Source organism: Hemitrygon akajei, chromosome 17, assembly GCF_048418815.1.
Source record: "Hemitrygon akajei chromosome 17, sHemAka1.3, whole genome shotgun sequence".
NCBI lineage: Eukaryota > Metazoa > Chordata > Chondrichthyes > Myliobatiformes > Dasyatidae > Hemitrygon > Hemitrygon akajei.
The window spans coordinates 46,190,274-46,203,949 of NC_133140.1; the positions used below are offsets into that span (position 1 = coordinate 46,190,274).

General features: G+C 41.5%; 1 protein-coding gene across 5 annotated transcripts in view; it reads right to left on the bottom strand.

Moving 5' to 3' along the window:
• adcy7 (adenylate cyclase 7) overlaps positions 1–13,676 on the bottom strand; it is a 166,146-nt gene that overhangs the window by 27,471 nt on the left and 124,999 nt on the right. For all 5 annotated transcript variants that reach the window (XM_073070041.1, XM_073070040.1, XM_073070044.1 and 2 more), the window contains 7 exons: positions 11,598–11,789; positions 11,459–11,502; positions 10,418–10,498; positions 8,267–8,336; positions 7,445–7,542; positions 7,274–7,358; positions 5,602–5,733 (listed from right to left, as the gene is read on the bottom strand). In XM_073070041.1, the coding sequence (XP_072926142.1) occupies positions 5,602–5,733; positions 7,274–7,358; positions 7,445–7,542; positions 8,267–8,336; positions 10,418–10,498; positions 11,459–11,502; positions 11,598–11,789 (702 nt within the window). The remainder of the gene's footprint in view (positions 1–5,601; positions 5,734–7,273; positions 7,359–7,444; positions 7,543–8,266; positions 8,337–10,417; positions 10,499–11,458; positions 11,503–11,597; positions 11,790–13,676) is intronic.

Below are 13,676 nucleotides of genomic sequence, written 5' to 3' on the forward strand. Positions count from 1 at the left end.
AGGCAGTGATGCAGCTGCTCAGGATGCTCTCAATACAACCCCTGTAGAATGTGATGAGGATGGGGGATGGGAGATGGACTTTACTCAGCCTTCGCAGAAAGTAGAGATGCTGCTGGGCTTTCTTTGCTATGGAGCTGGTGTTGAGGGACGAAGTGAGATTCTCCGCCAGGTGAACACCAAGAAATTTGGTGCACTTAACGATCTCTACCGAGGAGCCGTTGATGTTCAGTGGGGAGTGGTCGCTCCGTGCCCTCCTGAAGTCAACAATCATCTCTTTTGTTTTGTTCACATTAAGAGACAGGTTGTTGGCTCTGCACCAGTCTGTTAGCCGCTGCACCTCCTCTCTGTAAGCTGACTCGTCGTTCTTGCTGATGAGACCCACCACGGTCGTGTCATCGGTGAACTTGATGATATGGTTCAAGCTGTGTGTTGTAGCACAGTCATGGATCAGCAGAGTGAACAACGGTGGACTGAGCACGCAGCCCTGGGGAGCCCCCGTGCTCAGTGTGATGGTGTTGGAGATGCTGCTCCCGATCCGGACTGACTGAGGTCTCCCAGTCAGGAAGTCGAGGATCCAGTTGCAGAGGGAGGTGTTCAGGCCCAGTAGGCTCAGTTTTCCAAACAGTTTCTGAGGGATGATTGTGTTGAATGCTGAACTGAAGTCTATGAACAGCATCTGAACATATGTGTCTTTTTTTGTCTAGGTAATAGTCAGGACAGGGAAAGGAGTTAAGTAGCCAGTGCAGAGTATCCTTGTGTCCATCATCCACAACAAAAGGTATATCACTTTGGATACCACTGGGGTAGTGGGGGGGTTGACCTTACAGAGGAAAGGCACAGTGGTCAGATCTCTGGTACTGAGTCCAGCTCTGTAATGCAGAAGGGAAGGGGGGGTGGGGAATAAGAGGCACATTGTGGTGATAGGAGATTTGTTAGTTCAAGGAACAGACAGGAGGTTCTGTGGGCAAGAACGAGATTCCCAGATGGTATATTGCCTTCCAGTTGCCAGGGTCCAGGACATCTCGGACAGAGCCCTCAGCATTCTTAAGTAAGGGGGTGAATAGCCAGAGATCATGTTCTATGTAGGTACCAATGACATGGCTAGGACGAGTGACGAAGTTCGGCATAGGGAGTTCAGGGAGTTAAATGCTACATTAAAGGGCAGGACATCCAGGATTATGACCTCAAGATTGCTACCTGTGCCACGTGCTAGTGAGGCCAGAATTAGGAAGATTATACAGTTTAATACATAGCTAAATTGGTGTAGGAGGGAGGGCATAAGAATTGATTAGAAAGTTTAAGGTAAAAGAACCCTTGGGAGCAAGCAACCATAAGATGATCGAATTCACCCTGAAATTTGGGAAGGAGAAGCTAAAGTCAGATGCATCAGTATTACAGTGGAGTAAAGAGAATTACATGAGCAAGGAGTTGGCCAGAATTGATTGGAAAAGAACACAGGACAGGGATGACGACAGAGCAGCAATGGCTATAATTTCTGGAAGCAATTCAGAAGGCACAGGATATAGACGTTCCAAAGAGGAAGAAGTATCCTAATGGCAAGATGACACAATCGTGGCTAACAAGAGAAGTCAAAGCCAGCATAAAAACCAAAGAGAGGGCATATGTAGAGCAAAAATTAGTGGGAAGTTGGAGGACTGGGAAACTTACAAAAACCAACAGAGGGCAACTAAAAAGGCATTAAGGTAAAGGTGGAGTACAAAGTTAAGCTTGCCAGTAATATTAAAAGGGATAACAAAAGTTTCTTCAGATACATAAAGTGTAAAATGGAGGCGAGTGTTGATATTGGACACCGCTGGAAAACAATGCAAGAGAGGTAGTAATGGGAATCAGGGAAATGGCCTACGAATTGAATAAGTATTTTACAACAGTCTTCACTGTGGAAGACACCAGCACTATGGTGGAAGTTCCAGGTGTCAGGGGGCATGAAGTGTGTGAAGTTACCATAACTAGAGAGAAGGTTCTTGGGAAACTGAAAGGTCTGAAGGTAGATAAGTCACTTGCACTGGATGGTGTACACCCCAGGGTTCCGAATGAGGTGGCCTCGGTGGTTGGGAAAAAGTTGGAGTCAATTGTGAAGGATGAGATCTCAAGTTATTTGGAGACATACAATAAAATAGGCCACAGTTAGCATGGCTTCCTCAAGGAAAAATCTTGCCTGATAAATCTGTTGGAATTCTTTGAAGAAACAACAAATCAGAATCAGAATCAGAATCAGACTTTAATCGCCAAGTACCTATGCACATACAAGGAATTTACTTCCGGCAGATGTTGTCTCTCTGCTCATAACAATAATAATGATAAATATAAATGAAAATATAGATTATACATACAGGTAGTGCAATCCAAGTAATAGTTAGCCAACAGTTAACCGGCAGTTAACTGTTCAGGAAAGTGACCGCAGTAGGGAAAAAACTTCTCCAGTGCCTATTAGTCTTAGTCTGGAGGGATCTGAAGCGCCTACCAGACGGAAGCAGATCAAACAGTCCGTGCGCAGGATGGGAGGAGTCCTTTATGATGTTCCCCGCCCTCTTCTTCAACCTGGAAGAGTACAGGTCCACAATAGAGGGCAGGGAGGCTCCAATGATGCGCTCGGCAGTCCTCACTGTGCGCTGTAGTCTGGTTCTATCCTGCTTGGTGGCGGCTCCAAACCACACAATGATGGAGGTGCACAGGACAGACTCAATGACTGCAGTGTAGAACTGCAGCAGCAATTCCAACAAAGGAGAATCAGTTGATGTTGTGTGCTTGGATTTTCAGAAGGCCTTTGACAACATGAGACTGCTGAACAAGCTACGACACCATACTAGAGGAAAGATTCTAGCATTGATAAAGCAGTGGCTGATTGGCAGGAAGCAAAGAGTGGGAATAAAGAGGGCCTTTTCTGGTTGCAGCAACACGTACAACAAGCTGGAGGAACTCAGCAGGTCGGGCAGCATCCATGGAAACGAGCAGTCAACGTTTCAGGCCGAGACCCTTCGTCAGGACTGAAGAGGGAGGGGGCAGGGGCCCTGTAAAGAAGGTGGGGGGAGGGTGGGAAGGAGGAGGCTGGTAGGTGCCAGGTGAAAAACCAGTAAGGGGAAAGATCAAGGGGTGGGGGAGGGGATAGGCAGGAAAGGTGAAGAAGGAATGTAAGGGGAAAGCACTATGTGTATTAGAAGAAGGCAGAATCATGAGAGAGGTGATAGGCAGCTGGAGGAGGAGGCAGAGTGAAACTGGGATGGGGGAAGGGAGAGGGAGGGAATTACTGGAAGCTGGAGAATTCGATGTTCATGCCAAGGGGCTGGAGGCTACCCAGACGGTAGATGAGGTATTGCTCCTCCAACCTGAGTTTGGCCTCATCATGGCAGTAGAGGAGGCCATGTATGGACATATCCGAATGGGAATGTGAAGCAGAGTTGAAGTGGGTGGCAACCGGGAGATCCTGTCTGTTGTGGCGGATGGAGCAGAGGTGCTCAACAAAGCCGTCCCCCAATCTGCGTCGGGTCTCGCCGATGTAGGAGGCCGCACTGGGAGCACCGAATGCAATAGCTGACCCCAACAGGCTCACAAGTGAAGTGTTGCCTCACCTAGAAGGACCGTTTGGGGCCCTGAACGGTGGTGAGAGAGGAGATGTAGGGACAGGTGTAGCACTTAGACTTGCAGGGATAAGTTTCTGGGTGGCTGCTTGTGACTAGTAGTTTTCCACAGGGGTCTGTGTTTGGACCGGTTCTGTTTATGTTAAATGTCAATGATTTGGATGATGGAATGGATAGCTTTGTTGCTAAGGTGGAGCAGCAGATTATTTTGAGGAAGTAGAGAGGCTACAGAAGGACAGACATATCAGGAGAATGGGCAAAGAAGTGGCAGATGGAATTCAATGTCGGGAAGTGTATGGTCATGTATTTTAGTAGAAGAAATTACAGGATAGACTATTTTCTAAATGGAAAGAAAATACAAAAAACTCAGGTGCAAAGTGACTTGGGAGTCTTTATACAAGATTCCCTAAAGTTAATTTGCAGGTTGAACCTGTGGTGAGGAAGACAAATGCAATGTTAGCATTCATTTCAGGAGGACTGCAATATAAAAGCAAGGATGTAACATTGCAACTTTACAAAGCACTGGTGAGGCCTCACTTGGAGTATTGTGAGCGGTTTTGGGCTCCTTATCTTAGAAAGGATGTGCTGAAACTGGACAGGGTTCAAAGGAGGTTCACAAAAATGACTCCAGGATTGAATGGCTTATCATATAAAGAGCGTTTGATAGTTCTGGGCCTGCATTCACCAGAATTCAGAAGAATGAGGGGTGACCTCATTGAAACCTATTGAATGGTGAAAGGTCTTGATGGAGTGGATGTGGAGAGGATGTTTCCTATGGTGGGAGAGTCTAAAACCAGAGGATACAGCCTCAGAATAGAGGGGTATCCTTTTAGAATGGAGATGAGGAGGCCATCTTTAGCCAGAGCGTGGTGAATCTGTGGAATTCTTTGCCACAGCCAGCTGTGGAGGCCCAGTCCTCATGTATATTTAAGGTAGAGGCTGGTAGATTCTTGATTGGTCAGGGCTTGAAGGGATATGGGGAGAAGGCAGGAGATTGGGGCTGAGGGGAAAAGTGGATCAGCCATGAAGAAGTGGCAGAGCAGACTCGATGGGCCAAATGGCCCAATTCTGCTCCTATATCTTATGGTCTTATGGAATCAGTTAGAATGCATTATCCAGGATATGTTCGCATTGCTGTTATTTTATTGGACTAGCATCAAGAAGACCTGGACTATTGATCCAGATACTAAAGATTGAAATTTTTTTTTAAACTATCAGTAACGGTTACAGTGAATCATGTTTTGTTATAAGAAACTATTTCAATCACCACTATCTTTCTGCAGATAAGCCATTCTAAAACAATCTTCCTATATGTGACTCTGGACCCAATATGATTGACTCTTAATTTTTTTATATAGGTGAGCGACAACAATGTCATCAGTCAGAAGGCAGAAGCAAAACAGGCTTGTTACACGAACACTGCACATCAGAGTACCTATTTTGAATTTCATAAGGTGGTAACTGCAGAAAGAAGATATTTACCATTACCAGAAGATGTTCAACATTGGTAGAACGTGACAGAGGAACAAAATTAACATAACTCTAAATGCATAGTGTAGAATGGTGAAGTGGAGCTGGAATATTACAACGCTGCGTGCTCTGTTGAGATGTACTGCTAACCAACCGAATGGTTGGTACTGGCTCTATGTAGAAATCATTACAACAAGCAGGCTGACTGAGCTGACATGGCATCTACATTGCAAACCAGCAAGGTTCCCTCTTCCTAGAAGAGTTGCTTCAGATTTGCTCCCACCCGAAGTATATTTTGATGAGATAAAATAAACTTCTCTTCTATTCCTTCCAAATTCTGGAATTGTCTGCCATTTGCACAGTTCCAGTTTTGTCAAAACTACCGTAGAAACCATCATTCATATAAGACAGCAAATGGCTCTACTCTTTTGGCTATTACCCCCAACATCTGGAAAAACTGTACCTTTTAGGGCTTTCTAGTTAAAACTTATTCACATCTATCACATACTTCAATGGTTTCATTAGAGTTACTCACCAAGTTCAAAACTGAAATGACCAATACAACAATTATGACAATGAGAGTCAATGGTAGCCGTAATATTGGTTTTGTTGTAATAGCTTCAGAGATGCCAGTGAATGGATTTGAAGACCAACAATTCTTCCATTGCTTTTGCATGGAACAGAAAAGAAAGATGAATTGAAGTGCTGACATTCTTTAGCAAATTGTAATGAAAATTTTCCAATGAATGCCAAATAAAAATTCAAAACTAATTTAAAGTTTTGAAGGCTCGCTACAGCACTGAATACTTAATATCACTTTGGACTCATTTGTCTCCATTTCTCCAGTTCAAATTTGAGGAAACACAAACATAGAAGAACTGCTTGTTCAAGCAGATCAAATTACTATTCCAGTCTGTTAAGAAACAGTAATTACATCAAAAGTGATAGTGACAATGCCAATGGGAATAAGCTGATAAAAATATTGGTAGCAATTATCATCATGGGAATGCTGGAGTAACAAAGGTTTCAGTACCGCAGAATTAAAAGAAACCTTTGAACCAAGGCCATAAAGGCCAAGCTACAGGAATTTGTAGTCTGATCACACGGAGCAAAGTAATAAAACCTTAGTAAAAATATATATTATTGAGTGAAAACTTAGGCTTCACATAATAAGAAAGACATTGATGTTTTAGAGAAAGCACAATGAATAACTCGTGCACCATCTAGTCTGGGAAAGTGCAAATGAAAACTTACAGGATTTTGGAATCACAGTTAAATATGTTTAAAATAATGAAAACACAGGACAGTGATGGTAGAAGCAATCCACCTTTAACAATTTAAGCAACAAGAACATTTGGCCATGAACACATGATTAAATGCAAGAAATTGTAAAAAAAAATGGGAGGAAGTATTTTATGCAGAAAATTCCGGAACACTGTGGCAGAAACTAATTCAACATTCAACGTGAGACGTTTTGGATGGATTACACAGAATGACAGGTAACATGAATTATGTGGATAAATACATGGTTAGACTATTTCTTCACAGAGGAAAAACACAGATGTGAACTAGTTAGCCCAAATAGCCTGTATCTAAGTTGGTATTATAACTCCAATAGGTATATTGAACTGAGTATGCATTCAGACTTCCTTTAAAAAAGCAAACACGAGGAAATCTGCAGATGCTGGAAATTCAAGCAACACACACAAAATGCTGGTGGAATGCAGCAGGCCAGGCAGCATCTATAGAAAGAAGCACAGTTGACGTTTCAGGCCGAGACCCTTCGTCAGGACTAACTGAAAGAAAAGGTAGTAAGAGATTTGAAAGTAGGAGGGGCAGGGGGAAATCCAAAATGATAGGAGAAGACTGGAGGGGGTGGGGTGAAGCTAAGAGCTGTAAAGGTGATTGGCAAAAGGGATACAGAGCAGGAGAAGGGAAAGGATCATGGGACAGGAGGCCTAGGGAGAAAGAAAGGGGGAGGGGAGCACCAGAGGGAGATGGAGAACAGGCAAAGAGTGATTGTGAGAGGGGCAGAGAGAGGAAAAAAGGAGGGGGGGAATAAATAAATAAATAAGGGATGGGGTAAAAATAGCACATGGTTTTAAACCGATGTTACAAAGAGTCAGCAATTCATTAATGTTACAAGGGAAAGTTTATATGACAAAATTAATGGATTATTTTAGCTACAATTTTTTGATTCAACTTACCTTCACATAACCAGCAAAAGAAATGAAGAGAATTATCAGAAGAATAATGGCAGCAATTCCAAATGATATCCCCAGTGTATCCGTTCTATTGAGAAAAACATATTTGGCTGAAGTTAGGTTAAAAATATTTAAAAATTTTAAAATATATTTGATTCCAAATACAGTACTTACCTTGGCATAACTAGCAAGTGGATCACAAATATGCAACAGAATATCAACATGGCACAACCAGCATAATACCTCATGGAACGAATACAGACTGAACGATACTGGAAAGAAGAAAAAAGGCAGCCAATACATGAAATGATAAACATTTCTCTCCGTTTTGTTTTCCCTTTCTTAAACAGAAACATAACACAAGCTACTCAAGAGATGTATCAAAGTTCAGAAAAACGCCCATCAGGAGAACTGAAGAAAATGGCCATAGTTGTGATTGAAAATATGGATTTTAGAAAAAGCTTACAATAATGAAATGGCACAATTTTGTGGAGAAAGCTCTAGTAAAGATATGTCAGAGTTGTATTTATGCAAAATAGTTTAATTCAGATTTAATCCATAACAGAGAAGATTTTCTTTAACATCTTCGTTCTGAAAATTCTTGTTACCTTAATTTGTCAAGCATGTTTCTTAGTATAATCCCTCATTCAGCTGAATTGTGATGAACACTGTACTGTTAAATGTTAAAACCAATGCTTCAAGAGAATTGCAAAGATATATGTTTGCATTCTATTAAAAATAAAATTGACTTCTAGTTCCTCAGATATATGCTGCAATGCACATAAATTCTCATAGAGATTATCCAAATTACAGTTTTTTTGAAGAACCAAGAATAAAGTACTAATAATATGCTTAAAATATTGTTATTTTATGTAAAATTGTTATTTCCCATGATTTTGTCATTTTAGTTGTTTTGTGAACCAACTTCCAAGGTCAGTTATTTTTCATGAAAATTCTTGGACCTACAGCTCAATGAACACACCCTAGAATACTTACTAATCTTTCCAGACCCTTTTCATTGAATGAAGGCATCAGATGGGCAAAGATGCCACATTTAATTGATTCTCTGTAGAAAGAAAAAAGTTGTAAATATTACTGTTTGGTATCAGAGCTCTCACAGCCTGGGGGTGGAAGCTGTTGTCCAACTTCTCAGTCATTGTTCTTATACAGAGGTACCTTCTGCCTGACAGAGGTTGGGCAAAGAGATTCTGGGAGGGATGGACATAGTACTAATGGTATATATCCTGGAAAGAGGAAGAGAGACCCCAATGATGCTCTCCGCAATCCTTACTGCTCTAGAAGTAATCTAGGATGTAGATCATGAAAGGCTCTCCTACCAAGCCAAACTTTTCATCATGCAATCCATCCTTATGATCACCTAATGCTTATAATACTTGCAAATCCTCTGAGCGTATTTAAATTTTGTACTTTAAACAAGTTGAATGAAGTTGTTAAACCCTCACCACCTTCGTCCTCTCACTGGCACCCACCTTCTCCAAACTCACAAAGGATTTCCCACCAGAACTTCTGCAGAGATGACTGAGGAACAACAAAGGCTTTTATTCTAGGGTTTACAATGAATTGGAGTAAGATATGCACCTCAGCTTCAGTCATGTATCATTTTAACATTGGTTAAAGTCATCAACAAAGGAAACAGGGAAATGAGATGAGTTATATGTTCACATCTTAAATGTACATTCAGCAACAAACTTGTATTCAACAGTGACCTCAGCTTCTCTGCATCCTTAATGGTGCATTAAAAAAATCTTCATATGATGAAAAGACTACCATTTTATCAGTGGGGTGGCCACAGAAAGGTCCTGTAGTGTCTGAAGCCCTGTACATCACCCACTTGATCACATATCTTCAGAGGCTACGGAGTGTCCTTGAACAAAGCTGACTCTGGGGGCGTGGGTCGAGGGAAAAGAAAATCAGTGAGTGGTGAGGTGAGTGGAGGACAGGGCAATGGGTAGCATTGTGTGTATTACCAGAAATTGAAAGCTAATAACCCTAAAGTAGACATCTGTTCTGGTAGGGAAGTGGGGGGGAGGGGGGTGGGCACAGATCATGGGAAGGTGTGATGGAGCCACATGTACTTATCTCAAAAGGGTTTCCAGAGCTGGGCAGGACCTGTTCCTAAAGACCCCTTTTAAGTACATGAGACTGGAAATAGTTAACACTCCTCTGAACAATCTAACCTAATTTACCCAGCAACACTGCAAAATACAGTTGAAAGAATAATGCCAACACTTGCACAAGTGAATCTAACATCACATCATCTGTATACAAGGCTGGTTTACAACGTCAATAGCCAGTCAAAATTCCAGAGTGGCGCAATTTGGTTGAGAAATGCACACACATCTGCATTCCACTCTGGAAATCTGATATTCTGACTGAATGTTTTTGCCAACTGAAGTTCCACAAGTTAAAGCCGTGACCAAAATCAATCACTGAATAACTATCAAGACCTTTGATGCAGGACTTAAAGATGGGGAGTTCTGTTAATTTGAAAAGAAACTTGGCTAGTCCACACTTAAAGTACTGCATATAATCTGTTCTCAATCTCATAAAATGTAATATTGAGGTATTGGATGTTAAAATACAATCAAACTGATAACAAAGCGGAGAAATTATTTTTACCAGATCATGAATTTTCATCTCACTTCTACTCTGCTTTTGGTCTCCTTCACTGTTCCAACACATGTTGCATTACTAATGTTATTTTTCAATACACTGTAGGGCAATATTTTAATGTACTGTTCTATATTTGCATAATGCCCTCAGAGTTTTGAAGCAACAGATATTTGAAGAGAATATCAGCCATATCAATTTAACCTCTATCCCAAAGCAACGTCAGTGCATTTAGACTAGACTCGATGAGGAAGCGATGACTTTTTATTCTTGAAAATCTATCCTGCTTTCGTTATCTCTCTTCTATTAGCAATGGAAATTTACACCGAGATAGTCACTCCTCACATCTCAGCCCATGCAAATGATTGCAATGGGGTGTACATGTACACACATGAAACAGGATTGTTGCCTTATTCTGGGGATTGAAAAGTTTGTTTAACTTCAAGTGATTGATCAATGTCTGAAGGGTTCTAAATCACATTGTGAAAGAAGCATTGAAATGTAAATGGTACATACTTTGGTGAATTCATCCCATTGATTGTCGTTATCATTTTTTCACGCAGTTCCTCTTCAAATCGTCTCTTTTGTGATTTGTTTCTAGACAGTGAAAACTGCAGTTAAGATGCTGTACACACTACACGTGATATCTAATTAACATTCAAAGCTTTTCATCCTGTCTGTGAGATAGATTGTTATTCATCATTTTTATATCATAGAAGAATTGTATGCACAAAGCTCTATCAAATGTAATTTGGCAGCCTCCTCTGAAGACTGGAATGAATGAGAACTAAAAGGGGATCAGTGTGGGTGTTAGTTAATACAGTATACATCAACATCTCAGAATGTATAGAGTGTGACAACATGATATTAAAACATATCTATATTTTATAACAGTGAAAATAATTAAATTCAGAATTGTTGGACTGAAAATTTGTATCCCACCAATCTGATGTGCACTATGCTGCACTAAGCTCTTCAGCTCCCAGGCACTGCCACTGTGCCCTTAGCCCTGGTGTCAGCAACAAGTTTCAGGATGCAACAAAACATAGAATTAAGGTCTAAAACTTCACCTTAATTTTTACTCTATATTCAGGGGAGAGCTAACCCTCATTATGCAGTAGTCGAACTCTGTGCCTGTACATTTTAGAAGATAGGTTAGGGTAAACCGCACTGGTAGGTCTGGAGTCCGATCTGAACCACGTTCAGCAGGAACGGCTATTTTCGTTTCCTAGAGGATGGTTTTAAAACAATCTAGGAGCTTCACAGTCACCATTATTCCAGTTTATATAAGTGAAGTTAAATTTCCCAGCTTCCATGGTGGAATTTGACTTCTGCCTCTGAGTCTTTGGTCTGCCATTCAGCAACCCAATCTTGCAGTTACCATATCCCCAGGGTCCAACAGAAAGATAAATGGCAAAAAAAAAGGATTTTTTTTGTTAACTACTTTCTTTAAAGAACCAAATTATGCAAGATAGTCTGAGAATTATCAAATTCTAACTAAATATACTATAGCATCAATCTGCAAATGTTGTTCTCATGCAGCTGACGGAAACCCACCGATCCAATGTCCTGTGGTGCCCAAGAGGATGCGCTGGGATTTCCTAGAAAGATGGGAGGAAAGAAAGGACTGAGAATGTGTTGATTTGTTTCATCAATAGTACAAGTCTTCCACAGCATCCATGTTTTCTTTTTTTACCTTCCCAACCTTTCCGCTCGGTGCTGAGATTTCAGAGGTAACATTGTCCCGTTGCTGAAAGTGGGCAAACGGTTTTGCTGCACCCCACGACTCCAGGTATCGCGTCATGCGGACAGACGCTCTCATTTTTAGTCCATCGCTAACGTGTCTTGGCTTCGGCAGGTGTCGACTCTTTGGGCTTTGCTGGTTTGTCTGTTGATGATATAACATTGGCACGGAATCTATAGTGTAATCATTAAGGCGTAAGAATAATGACAGTAAAACATATCAGTGAAGTTGGACTTTGTGGATCTACAAAATGAATAGACAGCTTATGATCATTTCCACAGTCATTTCACAGGTCTGGTGTGAAATTGACTGCCAGTTTGTTTTGAGTATGTTTCACTCTATTAAAGAAGGTCAATTTTGTCCCTTTGCATGAGATTTACTTTTGAATATACTGGAAGTGTAAGTACAATATTGATGCAGAAAGATCAGGTAATGAGGCTTCAAAGTTCAAAGTAAAATTTATTATCAGAGTACATACATGTCTAAAGTAAGTACATGTTCAGCACAGCATTATGGGCCGAAGGGCCTGTATTGTGCTGTAGTTTTTCTACATTTCTACGTCACCACGTACAACCCCGAGATTCATTTTCCTGCGGGCATACTCAGCAAATCTATGGAATGGTAACCATAAACAGGCTCAATGGAAGAGCAAGCAGAGCACAGAATTTAACCAACTGTGCAAATGCCAATAGCAATAAATAACAAGAGCATGAAATAACAAACTAAAGAGTTCTTCAAGTGAGATCATTGGCTATGGGAACATCTCAATGGATGAGTGTAGTTATCTTCTTTTGTTCAAGACCCTAATGGTTGAGGGATAGAAACTGTCCTTGAACCTGGTGGTGCGAGTCCTGAGGCACCTGTACCTTCGACCTGAAGGCAGCAGCGGGAAACAAGCATGGTCCGGGTGGTGAGGATCTTTGATAAGACCATAAGAGACAGGAGCAGAATTAGGCCATTCAGCCCATCAGGTCTGCTCTACCATCCCATCATGGCTGATCCCAGATCCCACTCAACCCCATACACCTGCCTTCTCACCATATCCTCCAATGCCCTGACCAATCAGGAAATGATCAACTTCCACCTTAAATATACACATGGATTTGCCCACCACCGCAGTCTGTGGCAGAGCATTCCACAGATTTACTACTCTCTGGCTGAAAAAAAATTCTCCTTTCCTCTGTTCTTGAGAGTCACCCCTCAATTTTGAGGCTGTGCCCTGAAGTTCTCTATACTCCCACCACAGGAAACATCCTGTCCACGTTCACCCTATCTAGTCCGTTCAACATTTGGTAGTTTTCAATGAGATCCCCACGCATTCCAGTGAGTACAGGCCCAAAGCTGCCAATCGCTCCTCATGTGTTAACTGCTTCATTCCTGGAATCATTCTCGTGAACCTCCTCTGGACTCTCTCCAATGACAACACATCCTTTCTGAAATATGAGGGCCAAAATTCTTAACAATATGTCAAGTGTGGCCTGACTAGTGTCTTATAAATGCTCAGCATTATCTATTTGCTTTTATATTCTATTCCCCTTGAAATAAATGCCAACATTGTATTTGCCCACTTTACCACAAAATAACCTGTAAATTAATCTTCTGGGAGTCTTGCATGAGGACTCCTAAGTCCCTCTGCACCTCTGATGTTTGAATCTTATCCCCATTTAGATAATAGTCCACACTTTTGTTCCTTTTACCAAAATTCATTATCATACATTTCTCCACACTATATTCCATCTGCCATGTTTTTGCCCATTCTTCCAAATAAGTCCTGCTGCAATTGAATTGCTTCCTCAGCACTACCTACCCCTCCACTTACCTTTGCATCATCCACAGACTTTGCACAAGGCCATTAATTCCATTATCTAAATCACTGACAGACAATGTGAAAAGCAGCGGTCCCAACCCTGAGAAACACCACTAGTCACCGGCAGCCAAACAGAAAAGGCCCCTTTTATTTCCACTCACTGCCTCCTGCCTGTCAGCCATTCTGCTATCCATGCCAGTATCTTTCTTGAAACACCATAGGAT